At 43.3% G+C, this 19,788-nt stretch overlaps 1 protein-coding gene across 4 annotated transcripts; it reads left to right on the plus strand.

Annotated features, from left to right (window-relative positions):
• Window positions 1–9,171: 9,171 nt before the first annotated feature.
• On the plus strand, window positions 9,172–14,871 carry LOC117845133 (peptidyl-prolyl cis-trans isomerase CYP63). Of its 4 annotated transcripts, none has more exons than XM_034726058.2 (15): window positions 9,180–9,329; window positions 9,477–9,594; window positions 9,708–9,816; window positions 9,932–9,986; window positions 10,408–10,496; window positions 10,730–10,754; window positions 10,843–10,881; window positions 10,996–11,113; window positions 11,512–11,672; window positions 11,755–12,088; window positions 12,182–12,273; window positions 12,871–13,045; window positions 13,194–13,517; window positions 13,591–13,671; window positions 14,331–14,871. In XM_034726058.2, the coding sequence occupies exons 3-15, from the start codon at window positions 9,739–9,741 to the stop codon at window positions 14,692–14,694; spliced, it is 1,935 nt and encodes a 644-aa protein (XP_034581949.1). In that variant the 5' UTR covers window positions 9,180–9,329; window positions 9,477–9,594; window positions 9,708–9,738; the 3' UTR covers window positions 14,695–14,871. The 4 variants fall into 4 exon arrangements, with proteins under 4 accessions (XP_034581948.1, XP_034581951.1, XP_034581949.1 ...); XM_034726059.2 differs by having other exon boundaries at window positions 9,187–9,329; window positions 9,521–9,594; XM_034726057.2 differs by lacking the exon at window positions 9,477–9,594 and having other exon boundaries at window positions 9,172–9,329.
• The last annotated feature ends 4,917 nt before the right edge of the window (window positions 14,872–19,788 follow it).

Consider the following 19,788-nt stretch of genomic DNA (forward strand, 5'->3'; position numbering starts at 1 on the left):
ACCACCGGCCGCCGCTGCCTCCCTATGCCGCCACCACTGGCCCCCTCCACAACCGGCCGCCGCTGCCATCCCACGCCACCGCCACTGCCGCCCCACACACATGCCCACCGCCGCAGAGCCTCCTCCCGTCGACCGGCCGCCGCCGAGCCCGGATCTGGCCGCCGGTGGGGAGAGGTAGGCGGAGGGACCTCACCCGGCCGCCGGATTTGTCAGAAGCAAACAATTCAAACAACCAGGAAGGCGAGACACACACCTGTGGATTGAATTCTGTCGTCGATCGCTAATTCGCTGGCACTGTACATTATTTCATGACGTGTGCATATACATATACACAAATATAGTGTTGAAAAAATTGTGTGCACCTTTGTTTTATAGCTGTGGAGGTACTTAGAGACACAGAATGGGTGCTATACTTTGCAGGCCAAATATTTTGGTTTGGAAATCATTGGTCCTCCGAAGCCTATCTACGAGAAATTAAAGTCAAGCAGATGTAGGATTTGGTTGCTAATGTTTTTTAAAATTCTACTCCCTCCGTATCGTTTTGTTTGTCGCCAGTGGTTCAAACCAAAAGGAGCCAGAATATTTGTACGTCGCCGCACTTAAAGGAAAACGTGGCATGCCAGTTTTGCCCCTGACGGCAGCCACGTCCAGCGTACTACGTCCGCATGAGCGGCAGGCGGCGGAACAAGCAATATTAATGCCTGTTTCACAGGGGCAAAAGGATAACTACACGTGATCCTTAATTTCGGTGAAGCTGTCCGAAACGACAAGTAAAACGAATCGGAGGGAGTATACTGTATGGTCTGTGGGAGAGGTTAACAGCGCTGTTAATTTGTACGGAGATAAAATTGGGTATCACAAATCACAATTACCACGCCATGTGCTTGCCCAGCAGGTAACATACATGGTGTTCATATAATAATATCTAAGATCACCGTGCCTGGATATGCAACGAAAGAACCAATTCATCCCTAGCTCATGCAACGAATTGTCCAATGTCCTTCACATATGCAACAATATTAAGAAATAACATTGTCTAATCAACAAAACAAAAATTGACATTTAAGAGCAAACATGGGATGCATGTTCATCAAAGATATCTTTTTTCCAATGAGAAGATATCCTTCTTTTTCATGTTCTAGGGTGTAAGAAAAAGATGTAACATTACAAGAGGAAGAAGATGATATATTGCAATGACTCCGTTCCAAAAATATAGGAGGTTTTAGTTTTGTTCTCAGCCAAATTTCTCTAAATTCGACAAAGTCTATAGAAAATGCACAAACACATACAGTGTTAAATTATTTTTTATTAAATCCACCATAAAAATATGTTGATAATGCATTTATATGGTATTGTATATGTTAATATTTATGTATTTCTACAAATTTGGTAAAAGTTAGAAATATTTTATCTAGGACAAACCAAAACAGCATACAATTTGGAACAGAGGTAATAGATGACAAGCTGACCATGCCAGCTTGAAATAATCAGCTTCACGCATGTCAGCATGTGCCAAGGAGGGGCAGCAATGTGAGGCAGCTAGAGCATGCATGAGCTAATAACACTTAAACCCTAATAGATCACAGTAACCCATTATTCTGGATGGCTCCTTCTGTAATTACACTATGGGTCTGTTTGGTAGGGCTTATTGGACGGCTTCTCGGGCGGCTTCTGGAGAACCCGTACCCAATGCCCTTCCAAAAAACAGCTTCTCTCGCGAAGCACCCGTGAAGCTGTTTTCCAATTTGTACTGGGGAGGAGAAGGCGGAAAAACCAGCTCCCCGCGGCTTCCCCTCTATCCGCGCCCTCCCTGTTACGAAACTAGCACTGAAGTTCATGGAATTTACAGGCAAATTGCCACCGTGTGGCGGATCCACTTCGGATTAGCTTGATTAAACAGGGTTAAGCCGCCTAACATGCGACACTCCTGCCTAAACCGAATTAACACGAAGTGCCGTCGGATTTCATCCGATTTAACCACTTAAACAGGATCGAGTTTAGCAAACCCACATGAAGGTGAGTGGTTCCAGAGAATACAACGAGTCCACTGAGTTAGGCAGATTTACCCATTTAGTTCGACCATAAACCCAACAGCAGAGTTTTAAGAGGTTCAAAAGAAACAACAAAAGGTAAAACCACTAGCGGAAGCAATCGTCGGGGTCGGACATCCCTGGTGAGGCCAACCGGGACGTCACTGATTCCTCTCCTCGCCGTCCGAGGAGGGATCCCACTCGACCGTCCAGCCCGGCGGGAGCTGGGGCGGCCAAGCGCCAGCAAGAGAGGGGTCGGGAGCAGCAACTTCAGCTGAAAAACAGGAGCCACAACAAGGCTGAGCTGCTAAGCTCAACAAGACTTAACCGATACGAGTAAGCTACTCCACACTTCTAGACATGCAAGGCTTTTGGTTGAGGGGTTTGTTTGCCAAAGCACTGAGCAAAATCCTATTTTCCAGTTTTAGCTCCGGTTCTAGGTTCATTTACCAGTCTAGGTTTTGCAATCTATTCTAAGCAATCATAGAACCAAACAAGATGTATAGATATATCAACAAACATGTCATCATCAGATTCCTCATTTACTCAGGGTGACATAGCGATCAAGCAATCTCAAACTGTGAGAGGCAGATGAATCGATTCGAGTTCTTTAACCATGCATGGTGAACCTAGCCTCACGACATCCGCGCACCCGGAGGTCGCTTCCTGTGTCGGCCTTCCCCATCAATCCCCTAACCCATGTCGGGCCCATTTCCTTTGGTGCAAGGTTCCATAGGCCCGGCCTCTGCCGTCCTGTGACCACGCTTGCCACCACGTGCGACAACCAGCAGGGGAAACTCCGTTCCAATAACAATGGGGCGACCGCTCACGTCTAGGTTCAATCCGGTACTAGGCTTCCTCATCCCATACTAAGTATGAGGCTAGTACTTTCAAACACTTGATCACGAACACCACCACTGTCGGGCCTTAGCAGATTTCATAGACAGACGGGGCAACCATCCGTCCACCAAAGAGTTACCCAAAACCCTGCCCCGTCCATCGTCCTTATAGTTGTAACAGAAGGGGAAACATGCAACTCCTACAACTCGCGAGTGACAGGAAATCACTCGGCTTTTACCGTTTCTTAGCTAAGCAATGCAAGTACTCGGTCCAACAGCTAGTGCTCAGATCATAGGAACTAGGTCATGCATCTAGGGTTTCAAACAACTCCTATACGTAAATGCACAAGCATGTTACAGAAGGCATGCGCAAGTTTGGTAAAACACGCTGGGTTTTCATGCAACCGGGGCTTGCCTTCGAGCAAAGGGGAAGGAAACTGCTCGACTTCTGGGGCGACTTCGGCTTCAGCGGGCAGGAGCTCGGCTACAGCTTCATCTTCTGGCGCCGGGTGTAGCTCGTAGAAGCCGTCGGCGAGGTGCAGCTCTACACGGATGCAATGCAAAAGTTAGCATAGACGGTTATTTCAACAGCAACACTGGCTCGCCTGAGCCCAGAAACTCGCGATAAAGAGCAGGAGGGTGGGGAGGTTCAAGAGAGCTGGTGATGATCAAAAGGCAAGGGTAGGAAAGGAACTTATGATCTGATTCTTGAACTAGAGGATGTGGTATATTAGAAATCCTCAGACGCAGCGCTGAAGGGTTCCTAAATTTGACACATACACCCTCCGGTTGAAGAAAAAGATCACAGCCCAACCCTCGGGCGAGGCGGATAAGGGTCGGCGGAACAGACAGGGTCGGGCGAGACGGAACCGGGGTCGGGCGGATAGGAGGGGTCGGGCGAAGCGGACTGGGGTCATCAACTCACCTTCTTCCTGAAAGGAAAGCTTGGGGTCGGGAAGAGGCAGACTTGGGCGGAGGGACTAAAGCTTGAACAACGGCTAAGACTGGGAATGCTACGGCGGCGGCGGTGCTTCTTGCAAATCACAAGAGAGATGTTACGCAGCACGGAGGAGCAAGCAGCTGGGTGACCTAGAGAAAACTGAGGGAGAACCTGAGAGCAGAGTTCCTCAGGAACTTGGTGCGTGGCGCTAGGAGCTTGAGCAGGGAGCGAGGGAATGGCTGAAGGCAACAATGGCGGAGGGAACTCCGGCGGCTGGTGCATTCCTTTTATAGCTGCGGGAGCTGAGAAGGAAGCGGCGCGGGAGAGAGAGAAGGGGAGCAGCGCGAAGGCCGGGGTGAAGCAATGGAGTGCTCTGCCGGGGCATCGATTGAGCGAAGAGGGCGGTGGTGCAGAACTCCGGGGGTGACGCCAGCAGTCATTGGGCTCTGCCGTCAGGGCGGCGTAGGAGCGGGTAGACCGGTGGTTGAGATTTGGCGGAACCGGGCTGAAGGTTGAGCACTCAGGCGCGGTAACAAGGCAGATGGTTATGATCAAGGGCTCCGATTAAGATTAACTCGGAAGATTAGGGGTCGGTCGTTACACACTGCCTCCTTTTCCTCCCTCTCTCACGAACCGTTCTTTTCCTCCCTCCTTCTCACGGTCTAGGTCTGGCAGCCGCCGGTCTCGGTCTGGTGGCGGCGGCCGGCATGGATGAGCAGGATGCGGCTCCGGCGGTAGGAAACTGGGATCCAGCGGCCGAAAGGGGCAGATCCGGTAGTGGGCTCCAGGATGCGGCTAGCGGAGGGGCCAGCGGCGCGCCGTATGTGTCCGGCGGAGGGGTTGGCGGCACCCCATTCATGTGGCCGGGAGGCCCGACGACGGGCCCCCTGGGTGCCCTCCTAGCCGCTGCGGGAGTGCCTCCCGGCATGGTGGCGGGCACATGGCCTGGAGGCGCAGCAACCGCGGCGGGCCAGCCGCCAGTGCAGCAACGAGGCATACCAGCCGCGGCGGGCCTGGCCGCCGACGCGTGGCCCGGCGTCCCCAGCGCGGGGCCATCAGCTTCACAGGCCTCTGGCGTGGGCACATCAGCTTCACAGGCCTCCAGCGCATGGCCCAGTGCCGCCATGCCCCCAAGCACAGGCATGCCCGGAGGATGGCCAGAGTGGTGGGCTGGAGCAGCGGCGGCGGCTCTAGGGCCGGATTGGTTCCGTGCCGATCCTCAACTCGCTTCACAGGAGACAGCTTCACAGGAGGTTAGAGGCAATGACGAGCGGCTGCCGGTTCGGGTCACCTCTGGTCCGATTCGGGGCTCCTCAGCTCGCCGGCGAGGTACCCGTGCACCTAGGCCACCACCGGCGGCTAGGACAGCTACTGCTCCTGCATCTGTGGACGTCGACCTCACCGATCCAAGGTAAGAACATATGATCCAATTAAAGTGATTTCCTTGTTTGAGCTTGATATGGATCGAAGGAAAGTGATTTACTGGCATGTCAGTGTGATTGCTGTTGTGATTGCTGAAGCCATTGTGATTGCTGTTGTGTTTGAGCTCAAGCCATTGTGATTGCTGTTGTCCTTTGATTTTGTAGCGTAGTCCAAAACGATGAGGTTTGGAGTTGGGGACAAACTGAACTTGGCAAAAGATGGACCTAGTTTACAAGATCTGGCATGCATTCAGTTTTGCAATGTTACCTTGTCATAGATAGTGTCTCGTTTCTAATTGAAAAATGGTCTTCGAATTCCCACCAATTGACTTACCTAAGCTTAAAGTAGCTGAAGTGCTTGACACCAAAGAAGAAAACACCAACCAAAAGCTACTGGAATTTTCAGGTGACAAAAGTAACTGGAATTGACAAGGGTGTAAAATGTTTTTCTTCCAGTATATCATGTTGGATGGCCTAAGAAAAACAAATTTGCACTAATGATAATTTTAAAAAAAATTGACAGGGACAAATCTTTAAGATGCTTAGCCTCATCTGCGCCTATGTATTTACAATGCTAATATGATTATTGATAAAAACTTTAGACAACAAGGGTGAAAAGGAATATGATTCCCTTTTGCTCCCACCATTCAATTGCCGCTACGGTCTAGTTGTATTCCTCTCTGCCACAGAGGCAAGACTCTTGATGGAGAAGACGGTGTACTTTTTAGTAATTTGCTCAGCTTTTCTCCTATACTCTGGCCACCATTACGTTGTACAGTCTATTTTTGCAATGCTCCAATCATCGAGCAATTGTCTACTGACCTGACAATTGCAATGTTGATTTTTTATTTTTTATGTGGCACCTTGTTTTTGTGTTTTTTATTTTGTGCTGATCCTGAATATAGCTTGAACTGTTAAGTGGTTTGGCATTGTACATATAGCCTTAACAGTTTGTAGTCAGTGTCAATATGCAACTGTTAGCTTGAACTTTCCCATAAATTACTGCCAGCAAGCAATATGCAACTGTCATTGTCTTGTTACAGGAGCTGTTATTGTCGCGGTTTTCCTTGATGTGCAGTTACAGGAGCTGTCATTGTCTTGTTACTACTTAGCTGTTACAGGAGCTGCCAGCAAGCTCCTTTCCCATGATTCTGTGTGCAATATATTAACTTGTAAGAACTTGAATATATCTGAATGTAGTTTGTAGTCAGTGAGCAGCCGCCATGAACCATTTTTTTGATGAATGTGCAGTAGACTTTACTTGATGCTTTTCCCTTATCAAACTGATTTTGTTGGCAACAGCTTGGTTGATTGGTGTGATAAGAACAATAGGATAGTTGGTGAGATTTTTGCTGATGAAGTTTTAAAAGGAAATAGATCAAGTACTCATTTGAGTAAGACCGGGTACAAGAATGTGATAGCAAGGTTTTAAGAGAGGACTGGGATTGAGTATACTAGAAAGCAATTCAAGAATAAATGGGATAAGTCAAAGCAAGATTATGCTATTTGGAAGCAGTTGAAAAATAAGAAGACTGGGATTGGATGGGATGAATCTGGGAAGAATATTGTAATGTCAGAGGCTTGGTGGAAGAAAATAGCAAAAGTAAGTAGAATTTTACAAGTTGCAGTTGTTCAAATTTTTCATTTTACAATATGTAAAAATATTAATATCTAACTATTGCATTTCAGGATATAAAGGGCTCTACCAGATTCAAGCTGAAAGGACTACAAAATGAAGAACAGCTAAGCATTATGTTTGAAGACCTCAGAAATACTGGTGATGAACATTGGTCCGCTTCTAGTGGTATAGCACCTTCCCCAGCAAACTTGTCTCATGAAAGCTCTCCAATTCCTATTGATGATGAAGATGAAGCAGACAATGATTATGACAGTGAGTCGGAGGAGGTGACACCTAGGAGTGTGCAAGGTTCAAAGAGAGGTAGAGGGGTTAGTAACATGAAGGGAAAGAAACCCAAGACAAGTACAGGTCACTGGTTTCATGAACAAATGGGCAAGATTGTGGAGATGAATGAGAGGACAACTGCATCTTGTGAATCTATTGAAAGGAGGGAGGATACATTTGGTTGTTCCATCCAGGATGTCATGGCTTTGGTCAAGAATTGTGGGGCTCTTCCCTCGACGAATGAACATTTTGTTGCATCTCTAGTTTTTACCAAGAGGGCTGAACGAGAGATGTTTATGACTTTGGATACACCTGAGGAGAAGTTTGATTGGCTGAAGAGGAAAGTATTATATGGTTGATGTCGGGTACCCAAATAGACCTGGATACTTGGCACCATACAAGGGTGAAAGGTATCATGTGCCAGATTGGAGGAGAGGTCCTGCTCCAAATGGTGAGCAAGAATATTTTAACCATTTGCATTCAAGTATTCGCAATGTGTTAGAGCGCTCTTTTGGTGTGTGGAAAATGAAGTGGAGAATCCTTCTCAAGATGCCGAGTTACCCAATGGAGAAGCAAATGATGATAGTTGCCGCAACTATGTGTCTCCATAACTTCATTCGAGAAAACCACACACAAGATAAGGATTTCCGCAAATGCGATCGGAATCCCGATTATATGCCCACTATACCTTCAAGATATAGGAAGCACTATGTCTCTCAAGATGCTGGAGATACATCCAACATGGAAACAGATGATCGGACCATGGATAAATTCCGAGATGATCTTGCTAGAGCAATCTTCCTTTCTAGATCATCTTGAGTATGTCAGTTAGCTTATATGGTTGCATGCTATGTAAGGATCATAGCTATTATTAGCTTGTATGGTTACATGCCATGTAAGGATTATGCCTCCTTTTGTATTTACAGGCGCACGAATCCCTTTAGTTTATATTCATAATTTGTAATGGACTTAAATTAGCGAACGGTTAGGAAGAGTCATGAGGGTGGATAGCGGTCACGTGGAGAAATAGAAAAAAGAAAGAGAAAAAAACGGAATGAAAGTGCGTGGATCAGATTAAGGAAAAGAAAAATTAAAGAGGAAAAATAATCTTTTTTATTATTGCTTAAACAATAATTCTTTTTATTTTTTTAAATTTCTAATGAACTCAAATGTATAAATAAATGTTAAGCATTCCATTAATCCATATAGTCAAGGGCATCTATGACATTTGATTTATCACAGCCATTCCTAAAAACACAAGAGAAGTCATTTTGCCAAACACTTTTCAGAATGGCTTCAGCTTCAACAGAGCAGCCACAGCCGCAGCCGTTTCAGCCACAGCCACAGCCGCAGCCCTACCAAACAAACCCTATATTTCAACAATGGTCCTAGATCATGGGGATTCTAGTTCCTTCCGGAATCATAAATTTTTTTCCATGCAAATCTAGTATTCCAAATTAGATCTTAGAAGTTCTAAGCAATCGGGAGAATTTGGAGTTAGATCCGTGCCATTACAAAAAGAGATCCATAGCATTATAATTTTGTGTGTTCTATTTGAAGAATATCATCATTTTTTTTGGAACGTGCCACTAGCATTCGTGTCCGTAGCGATGGATGGGTGCTGAGGAGATGACAGATGAGGCAAAGGGATGCTAATCGCCTAGTGGTAGCCACGGAGGATGGACAAAACAATTGAGAACAGGAGGTGGCAATGCTGTCCAAACTCTCACATAATGACAATGTTTCAAATTAGAGGTATCTTGTATGCCACTGATGCAATTTGAATTTGCAGTGACATTTTCCAAATTGGAAAAATTTTATGACTCGGACCTAATTAATCGTTGATTTATTGGAACAACAATTTTGTTTATTATTATTATTATTTTGTTCTGATAAGTGTTGTTTTGAGAGACTAGCTATTTGAGCGCACGAGAGAGGCCTGCCGGACGGAGTTGTTTAGGCCCACGGGGCCATGATCGGCCCAACTGAGCCCACCTGCACAGCACCACCGCCGCCATCAAGGAACCCTGGCCTCACTCTCCATCCGCACCTGCACGCGCCGCCGAAGCGCGCTCCCCACCCTGACGGCCTCAGCCGCCTCGCCCCCCGCCCGTAGCTGCCGGCGACCCGGCGTCCTCGTCCTCCCGCCGCCTCCTCCATCAACAGCGCCGGACGGAGATCCATCCCATCTCGCCGGTAAGCTCTCCCCGTCTCGCTTAGATCGCTCGAGACCAAATCCAAGCCCGGAACCGAAATTTCCTGCTGTCTGCTGTTCGCTCCCCTTGCGTAGTGCCAATCCGACCCATCCGCGTTTCGATCCGGTTCTGATTTTCGCCAGCGCAGGGTGGAGCTCGGTGGAGCTTCTTACCCTAACCTTATAACTGTAGGGGCGGGCGCCACTGATAGCAGCTGGTTTAGTTCACAGGCTCCTTCCTGGGGACTTAAGCGCCACTGAACCGAGGTGTGATTTGGGATGCTCACGTGTTCACAAATTCCTTGTGGGAGTGGTACTCCATGCCTCGCTTCAGGGATGTTGCTGCGTTGCTGAATATTTTCTTTTTGTCATACCTGCAGGTCACCCGAAGGGGTTGGGGTTGGGGCAACCATGCCCAAAGCTAAGAATCCTCATGTTTTCATGGACATATCAATCGGCGGAGGCAGCACCGAGAGGATCACATTCGAGGTTGTAAAGCTTGCAGCAGCATGCTTGGTCTTGCTTTTTGCATAATGGCTGGCTGTTTTTGGCTGTCGAGGACATGGTGGCATGCACTGTATTAACTTTTGGTTTTTGTTTGCAGCTATTTGCAAATGTAGTTCCAAAGACCGCGGAGAACTTCCGAGCACTTTGTACCGGTAATTCTGATTCCTTTATGTGAAACAGCGTGTGTGTGTGTGTGCATCTGTGGACTTGTTTGTACAGCAAATGTTTGGATACACAAGCTCTCAATGTTAGTAACAAACGGAACAGGTGTCAAAGACATGGATTTTTTTTCACCATGACCTTTTTATCATGTTAGATTGTTTGATTGTATGTGACATGAGAAAGTTGAAACTAATGATACAACATTTCACTTACTTTCTTTATGCTCGATCGGTGTTTAATTTCTAAAGTTTTTTTTTGACACGTTCACCAAGTTTATTGGTAGGCATAAGGTTCGCTATTTTGAGTGGCTGAAAATTCACGTACTTTAAATGATGCAGTATCATGGAGTTGCAAGCTGTGCTACCATTTTATAGTTCAAGTACTGAGTCTTAACTTCTGCCCAACATGTAGGTGAAAGAGGCCTTGGAGCATCTACACAGAAACCACTCTATTATAAGGGAACGAACATCCATCGCATAGTTAAAGGATTTGTTGCTCAGGTATTGAAAGATTGCTACTGAGTACCGATCTGGCTCCTGCATATTTCTTATCTAGTGATGGTATATTCGAATCTTTTTTGGGATTTCAAGTACTGACTATATACAATATGCATGTTATTGTTCTTGTATTCATGCAGCCTGATCCTGGAATTCTTGTTCTGATAGATATCTTTACTCTAGCACTTTAACGCCTGTTTTTGTCAAACTAATTTTGTCAAATCTTTTTCCTGCAGGGTGGTGATTTTTCAAAGGGAGATGGTATTGCTTCATTAGCCCAGGCTTCTTCTTTCAACTGACTTCTTGCTGTAGTGTACTTTATAAGCTCAACATTGCATGCTATTTCCAGGACGTGGTGGAGAGAGCATTTATGGTGGAAAATTTCCAGGTTACTAGCTATATTGAAACTTGTGGCAGTCATAAAATTGGTTTGTTAACTAGCAGTGACTGTCCTGTTAAGCCTTTGCTGAAGTTTTCTTGCATTCCATCATTTGTTCTACAGATGAAAACTTCAGGCTAACGCACGATCAGCCTGGTATGCTGTCCATGGCAAATGCTGGACCAGACACCAATGGGTCCCAGTTTTTTATAACGTTCAAGCCTCTACCTCATCTTGATGGGTATTGCTTCTTTTTCTTCAGTCACTTGGCTTTATTAGATTTTCAGTTCTCTATGTCACAACAAAAAACTAATATTTTCTGAGAAGATTTTCTGGGGATGTTGTGACAAGTGATGATTCAAAGTATTACGTATGTGATGATGAACCCAACCTGGATCATGTATTGTATTATCTTTTTTTCCTCGATACGCTGAAGAACTGCATATTATTGCATTAAGACGAAAATTGAGAAATGCAAGTACACAACCCATAACACTCAGATAGTATATTATATTTTCCTTAGCATTACTCAATGTCATCAATTCCTAACTTCCTCTGATGTCTTCCTTTGTCTTATATTCCCTACCTATTCTCCATGGTCTAGCAACCTTAAATGAATTCGAATTGTAATGTCTGTAGCAAGCATGTGGTCTTTGGGAAGGTGGCCAGTGGAATAGCTTTGCTTAAGAAGCTTGAAGCTGTTGGTGGTGAAAACGGAAATCCTTCTCGTCAAGTGAAAATTGTAGACTGTGGTGAAGTCTCCAACATAAATACTCAAGATCAGCTACAGGGAGAGAAAGGTATAAAGGAATGAATAAAATGCAGATCTGCAATGTATTGTATCTACTCTCTGCTAATATTCCTCATTACCTCTTTCTGCAGACAAGAAGCTAAGAAAAGCAGATGGCAACTCCATTGCTGAAGGGAGAGCCAAATCCAAAAAAGCATCCAGTGATGATAAACACAGAAAGAAGAGAAAACACTATTCATCCGATTCATATAGCTCAGATACTTCAGACTCACGATCCTATTCCTCAGATAGTGGCTCTGAGTCAGAATCATACTCGTCGTCATCATTGGATACTAGCTCATCCAGTGATCATAGGCGTAAGAGAAGAAAAGGTTCTAAGAAAGACAAGCGTAAGCCTACAAAGAGGAAGAGTAAACATACGAAGAGTAAGAAAAAGAGTAGAGGATCTAAAAGGAGATCCAGACGGTATGATGCTAATCTGCATAATCTCACTACCTTGTTAGCATTGGATGCCTGTTAGCTGAAATCCCTCCTTTTTGGTTCTGTTTTATCTTATAGGAGCTATGGGAGTTCAAGTGATGATTCGATAGGTAGCAGCAGTTCTGACAGTGAAAGTGGGGGCCACCGTACCAAGCGTTCCTCGCGGAAAGGTAGTAGATCTATTTCCCATTAGATTGAACTTTGTGTTTTCTATATCTGCTTAGTGGACTTCAGTTCGAGTGCATATATTTCTGTCCTGCTAAAACCTGCTGAGTTCTCCTGTGCTGGACAATTTCTGCTTGTGAGGTTACCAAGTCTAGTTTCCTTAAAAAAGAATACTGTGTCCAATATTTTGTGCTGCTTTTTGGTTGATTATGTTGAGCATACTTTGAATAATAAAGAAACTTCTGACTTTAATGCCTTATTTATGCTATTATTAATCTTCATTGTTTATTGATGGTGATACATATTTCATTAAAGAAGCTTATATTTTGCTTTTGAATATCAGATATAAATGAAGTGGAGCGCTTTCACATTGATAACAAAATTACATTTTTGTAACTGAAAGCAACTGTTTCTAATAATCAGTTACTGTCCTTTCTCCAATCTGAAAGCAACCACACTTACTACGGCACACCCTAAGATATCCGATCAGCTTGAAGTTTCATATATTGTATTTATTTATAGTAGTTTGCGTTATTATTCTGGATGGTTTTGCTTCACTTTTCTTGCTTTATGGTTTTGAATCGTTACATCTTTATTTCTAGCAGACAAAGAAAGTACCAAAACGACAATTTCAGAAGAAGGAAGAACTTTTGAAGATGTAGACAAAGGCAAACAAATGGTTACGGCTGTCCACCAATCACATGATGGGAGTAAACCCTCAAGAAAAGATGAAAATGGGGCTGATGACAGATCAGGAAATTACAATTCAGAAGATAGGTATACCTATTTATTGGTTTATCAAACACACTTTCTTTTTGGGATCCTATTACTACCATGCTAGAGAGCAAAATTTGTCATGTTCAATTTTGAGATGACTAGTCACTGTTTGAGTGGTTAATACAGATGTCCTTGTTTCTAAATGCAGGAATGATCCAGTTGCAAGCTCCAGGATCAACCCCATCCAGGCTGATACTGCAGATGGCAACGGTGGTGCTGATACTGCAGAGGCTGGTGTGTCTAGATCTGGTACAGAAAGGCACCCGCCAAGCAATGAACCTGTGGCCACCAATGGTAAAGATTTGGCTGTGGGCTCTGCAGACAATGGACAGCCTCAGCGAATCAGGAAAGGACGTGGTTTTACAGAGAAATATGGATATGCACGGCGATACAGGACACCATCTCCAGAGCGCCCTCCTGTTCGGCCCCGCTATGATGGAGGAAGAGATGACAGATGGAACAGTTTCAATAGGTAAAATTGGAATTAGATCATTTATCAAACTTCGACAGGTTTGACATTTTTACTGATTTCCCATTTTGATCAGGTATGGAAGAAATGGTCCTTACAGTAGACGTTCGCCAGTAAGAAGATACCATGGCTCCCCAAGAGCCAGCAGCCCATCCAGGTTGGTGTTTCTTATGTATTAAAGTGAGGTTTTCAGGGCTTTACTAATCTCATTAGGCTTTAAAGTAACTTCCCACCCAACTGTTATCTATTCTTGTTTTGCCTTGGATTGCATGTTGTAATAATAAGTTTATTTCTAAGAACCAGCTTGCTCTTCGTAAATAGCCAGATAGAAGCCATTGCTAATTGCTTGTAATGCTTAATTATACAAATATTATTATTCTTCATGGTTAAATAGAATAGCACCAACAAGTAAAGAACATGTCATTAAATATTTTATCATATCCAATCTAGATGGACCTGGCATTACTTTAAGTTAAGATGTCCATCATTCTCAACTTCTGATCAAACTGTCAAGGAAATTTGTGCCTGGTAACAAAATATTTGGCTCTGTTAGTTCATCGCTTCCAGAGTTTACTTGGTTTGATTAAATCCCTAAGTTTGTTGGTATTGTGCATACTGAACACATGCCATGTGTGACTGTCAATTTTGTCTTTAGATATTATTTAGATCACATGTGCAAGAACCATAGTTTACTTGTAGCTTTTCCATTACTGATAAAAAATTGTTTTCCTTCCCATTTGCTTGCTATTTTTTGTACCATCTTTTGCAATGCCATGTTAATTTGGCAATGGCTCAAAGTTTGAACTCCATGACTAGGTACCCAAGGAGAGACCGAAGCAGGAGTAGGTCACGCAGTCCGGCGAGGCGCCGTGACCGTGGAGGGTATCGTCGCCCCAGCCCAAGACGCAGCCACAGCCCAGCAGAACAAACAAGACGGGACGCAAGCAACAGGCCGCCTCGATCAGGCCATGGAGGCGGTCCCGACTACCGTGGCAGCAGCCCCCTTGTTAACAGAGGACGGTCAAGGTCCAGGTCTAAGAGCCGTGACCCCTCGAGGTCCAAATCTCCTGAAGCTGCCCCAGCCAAGAGGGAGAGCTCTAGATACAACCGCAGGCGCAGCAGCAGCTCCAGATCCAGCAGCCCTGACGGAAATGGAAACAAAGGCCTGGTTTCTTACTGAGATGTGACAATTACGCAATTTCCAGGCACCTAGAACTCATGTTTCATGCTTGTTTAGTATTCTGTACGCTTTTGTAATGTCTGCTTAACACAATTTGCTTTCTATGTAGTTGTACATTTGGATGTACCGTTTGACTTAAAAACGTTTCATATATCAGTTCTTTAGACTTCCTTTTAATCTGTATGTGGCTAAGATTTTTCAAGAGCTATTTGTTTTTTCTTTGAAACTACCAAGAGCTATTTGTTGTCGTTAGAAAATAAGGTCTTCACGGGTGATTTTTTGTTTGCGTTGCCAGGCAAATTGTTGTAGTTGATTCGGCCCCGTTTGGTTCTCTTTTTTTAAACGCCCAAGCTTCTGCAGTTACTAGTATATTTGACGTGCTTTTATCAAATTCGGTTAGGTTTAACGCAGAATAGAAAGGGTTTGAAGTTGGCCATTTCCCTTTTCTTTTTCTTACCAATCTCTCCCTTGGAGGAGGGTTTCTTTTTGTTTTTCCTTTTATTCGAGGTATAAAAAGCCATCTAAACCTTCTAGAAAAAATATTTGAAAACTTCGAAAAAGTATAAATAACTTTGTTTGAAAAGTTTGTGAAAAGTCTTTTAAAGGTAAGTTTTTAGTAAAATTCGAAATTTCCAAGGGAGATCAAACAAGGAAAAAATATCAAAAACAAAGCGGAAGGTGACAATTTTCTTGTGCACGTGTTTAGATCAGTGCCACATTTATGGGTAAATATTAATAGTTGGAGACTTTAATATCATCGGAAGACCTACTGAAAAGAATAATGACAAATATAACGAGAGGTGGCCCTTTCTTTTCGATGCTTGTATTGAAAGTCTGGATTTGAGGGGATCTACTTTTGAGGAGTTGGATAGAGTCTCGATGAGTATGGAAACAAAAATTCCCATTAGCGACGGTTCAGGCACTAACAAGGGATATTTCAGATCATACCCCGTTACTTTTAGACTCCAGAACATCCACTATTCATGGAAACCAAAGGTTTTTCCAATGTAAACTATGCTGGTTACTAAGAGGGAAGGGTTCTACGGACAACTGGGGGAGATTTGGAATAATGAGAAAAGAGGTGTGAATTCATATAAAGATGGCAATATAAGATAAGACGCACATGACAAAATATGTGGGGATGGGCTAAGAATATTAGAGGAAAGACGAAGAAAGAAAAAGAAGATATCAAATCTATGATTGATATGCTAGATAAAAAGGCAGGACATTCAACTCTTTCTCCAAATAAGCAAGATACCGTACGATGTCTAAGAGGCAGAATCTCTCATTTGCTGAGGGAAGAGGAAATTGCTTGGTTCCAGCGATCAAAGACCATCTTATTGCAAACGGTAAGCATAGGAACCAGTTGGAGGGAAATAACAAAATCATTAAAAATGAAGTAGAGTTGAAGGGACACATTACATCGTATTACCAAAATTTATTTGGTCCCTCGAGGAAAATAACATTATGATGTTGGAGAGTCGAGTTGATGATATCCCCAAGTATCTAATACAGAAAATGATATCATCACATCATTGTTTACTGAAATTGAGGTAAAAGAGGCTATATTTCAAATGGAACATAACAAGGCTCTGGGACGGGATGATTTCCCGGCTGAATTCTATCAAGTATTTTGGGAGGTAATAAAAGCTGATTTGATGGCTATGTTTCATGATTTCCATAAAGGTGAACAACCTCTTTTTTCCCTCAATTTTGGTATTATTACTTTATTACCAAAATGCCAAGAGGCTATCAAAATTCAACAATATAGATCAATATGCCTTTTGAATGTGAGCTTCAAGATTTTTACAAAAGTGGCAATAGATAGAATCAATTTGGTGGCACAGAAGGTCATATGATCCTCACAGACAGCTTTTCTACCAGGTCGATATATTTTAGAAGGTGTTGCAATTCTCCAAGGAAACAATCCATGAACTATATAGAAAGAAATTAAATGGGGTCATCTTTAAGGTGGATTTTGAGAAAGCGTATGATAAAGTTAAATGGTCTTTTCTTCAGCAAGCTCTCATAAAGAAAGGATTCTCACCTTTGTGGTGTTAATGGATCTATCAATTTGTCTCTGGGGGTAGCGTTGCTGTAAAAGTAAATAATGATGCGGGTCTTCCAAACAAAAAAGGGCCTCCAATAAGGAGATCCTCTATCACCAATTCTTTTCAATTTAGTGGTGGATATGTTGGCTATATTTATTGCTAGAGCTAAGGAGGATGGTCAAATTCAAGGACTTATACCACATTTGATAGATGATGGCCTTTCAATCCTACAGTACCTTGATGACACTATTATTTTTATGGAGCATGGTCTTGAGCAAGCAAAACATATGAAAATTTTTCTGTGTGCTTTTGAACAACTTTCCATAAGAGTGAAATGTTTTGCTATGGGGAGGCTAAGAACTGTTCAGACCAATATTCACATATCTTTGGATGTGGTATGGGTCACCCTTTCAGGTACTTAGGCATTCCAATGAACCATAGAAAACTTAATAACAAGGATTGGAAAGTCATGGGAAAACGCTTTCAAAAAAAGTTAAGTGGCTGGAAAGGAAACTCCCATCCTATGGTGGTTGATTAGTTTTGATCAACTCAAGTTTTGAGTAGCCTTGCTATGTGTATGATATCTTTCTTTGAAGTACCAAAAGGTATTCTTAAGAAGTTAGACTTTTATAGATCCATTTTTTTCTGGCAGGGGGACAACCATAAGCAAAAATATAGATTAACAAAATGGAGAATGTTATGCCTACCAAAAGAACAAGGTGGCTTAGGAATTACAAACCTAGAGCTACATAATACTAGTATGCTTAGTAAATGGCTATTCAAATTAATAAATGAAGATGGGGTTTGGCAAGAGCTTCTTAGGAATCCGGGAGATTCACATTTCTAGTTAGGCCTTATGAAGGTTAAAGATCATTTCCTAGAATTTTCTACTTCCAATATTTATAATGGTGCACAGATTAGGTTTTGGGAGGATAAGTAGTTGGGAAACTTTACTCTCAAAGAACAATACCCATCTTTATATAATATTGCAAGAAAGAAACATACATCAGTTGCTCATGTTATTAGGTCTGCACCACTAAACACAACATTTGGAAGGGCATTAGTGGGGGACAAGCTACTGAGGTGGAATGAGTTAGTTGCAAAAGTTGCATTTATGCAATTAGATGACCAATGTGATTCCATTAAATGCAGCCTTACGAAATAAGGAACTTTTACAGCGCAGTCAATGTAAAGACATCTGTAAACCAAATTGCTTTTCCTCTAAATAAATCTGTATGGAAACCGAAAGTACCCCTCAAAATCAAGGTATTTGTTTGGTTTGTGCTAAAGGGAGTTATTTTAACAAAAGAAGACCTATTAAAGAGGAATTGGAGAGGTGATGACAAATGTTGTTTCTGTAACAACAAGGAAACCATCCATCATTTATTTTTTGGTTGTCATGTTGCACGATTTGTTTGAAGAGTGATTCAATTTGCATTTGGTTTACAACCACCAACTAATGAAGCTGATCTTTTCAGGGTTTGGCTCCAACAAATAAACTGAAAAATGCGACCTCAAGTTTGTGTGGGAGTATGTGCAATTTTTTGGTCTATCTGGTTGTGCCGCAATGATGCGGTTTTTGATAAGAAAAGATTATATTCTTATTTGCAGGTTATTTTCAGGGTCACTTATTGGACACGGTTCTGGACCATCCTTCAAAAGGAGAAGGACAGGTCGAGTTTGAAGCAGTCGTATGTTGGAGACTGTGGCTACGGAGGTTTGCGCCAAACACGGGTGGTTGTCATCTAATAAGCTTAGTTTGTAATTGGTCTCATCGTTTCGTTTGTTGTTATTAGTTTTTGAAAGCTCGTTCTCAATCAGCCGGAGGCTGAGACTGTAATAATGAATGATTAGGTGCATACCTTATGCAGATGTCGGAATAAAAATTCCATTTTCTAAAAAAACAACACAGTGCATCCCCTTTTACAAACAGAGCTCCAAAGAAAAGGAAAATTACAAATAAGCTTCTAGGAATCTTGTTCGCCTTCCTCAACAACTCCGACTCCGATATGCTCGGCTGTGCACCAGAAGCAAAATCGAAGCCCAAACCTCCAGATGCTCCACCGGAAGACTCCAAACCTTGGTAAAGCCGCATCAGCCACCACCCCAGACCTCCGACCAAGATGGATCTAGCCCGTTGAAAGAGAAACAACAATCTCACTGTCGGAAGAAAAGGAGGAGCATCCTCCAGCAGAACCAGCACCGGTCAGCCAGAGGAGAAGCTGGTGCTACCACTTCCAACTAGAAGCAATAGCCCAACAGTGAATCCACTGCCAGCGACAAAATCGCCGATTCGGAAGAAGAAGCCCTTGGGGGAGCATACAAGTTCCATCCCCATCGCAAAGTAGATAGAACACAACTAACTTCCTTCGATGCTCGTCGGAGAAGCGAAAAGGATACATAACCCTAGTCAAAGATATAGAAGACATCAACGGGAAATACAAGCTCAAATACCTAGGTCTACAGCTATACAAGGTCATCCCACCAAGAGGCCGGGCTCCTCTCTCAACTCCGCCATCGGTAAGGACGCCGGAGGAGAGGGGGCCGACGGATCAACCAAGGAAAATCTGATTCGTCTTCAAAATTGCCTGTCTGCATTGAAGCGTGGGGAAAAACAGTTTGCTGAGACCACCGGATTTTGAGACATATCTTTTTATACTTTAAGGCTGAGCAAATTGCCGCCAAGTATTATCAAACGACTACATCATTTTTCCCACAGATTTGCCGCTGGAGTAACTTCGATCATGTAGAGTTAAAAAGAAAAAGAAAAATCGGTCTCGTCGCCTCCGGTCAGTGTTTCGTGACGTGGCCAGGCGCTAGTGCAACAAAATGGTGGAAGCGGAACATGGTTTCATTATGGTAAGTACATCGACGCCGTCTAATAGACGGTCTCATGCATTGACACGTCGATTCAACATGCAACGTATGCAATGAGTTGTTATAAGTTGTCTGGTAGAGCTATATAATTTCTTAATTTGTACATATGCAAAAAAAAATTATGAGTTGCGTGGCAACAATAACTCGTTAAATGATTATTGAGTTG

This window comes from Setaria viridis, chromosome 2 (assembly GCF_005286985.2).
Source record: "Setaria viridis chromosome 2, Setaria_viridis_v4.0, whole genome shotgun sequence".
Classification (NCBI taxonomy): domain Eukaryota; kingdom Viridiplantae; phylum Streptophyta; class Magnoliopsida; order Poales; family Poaceae; genus Setaria; species Setaria viridis.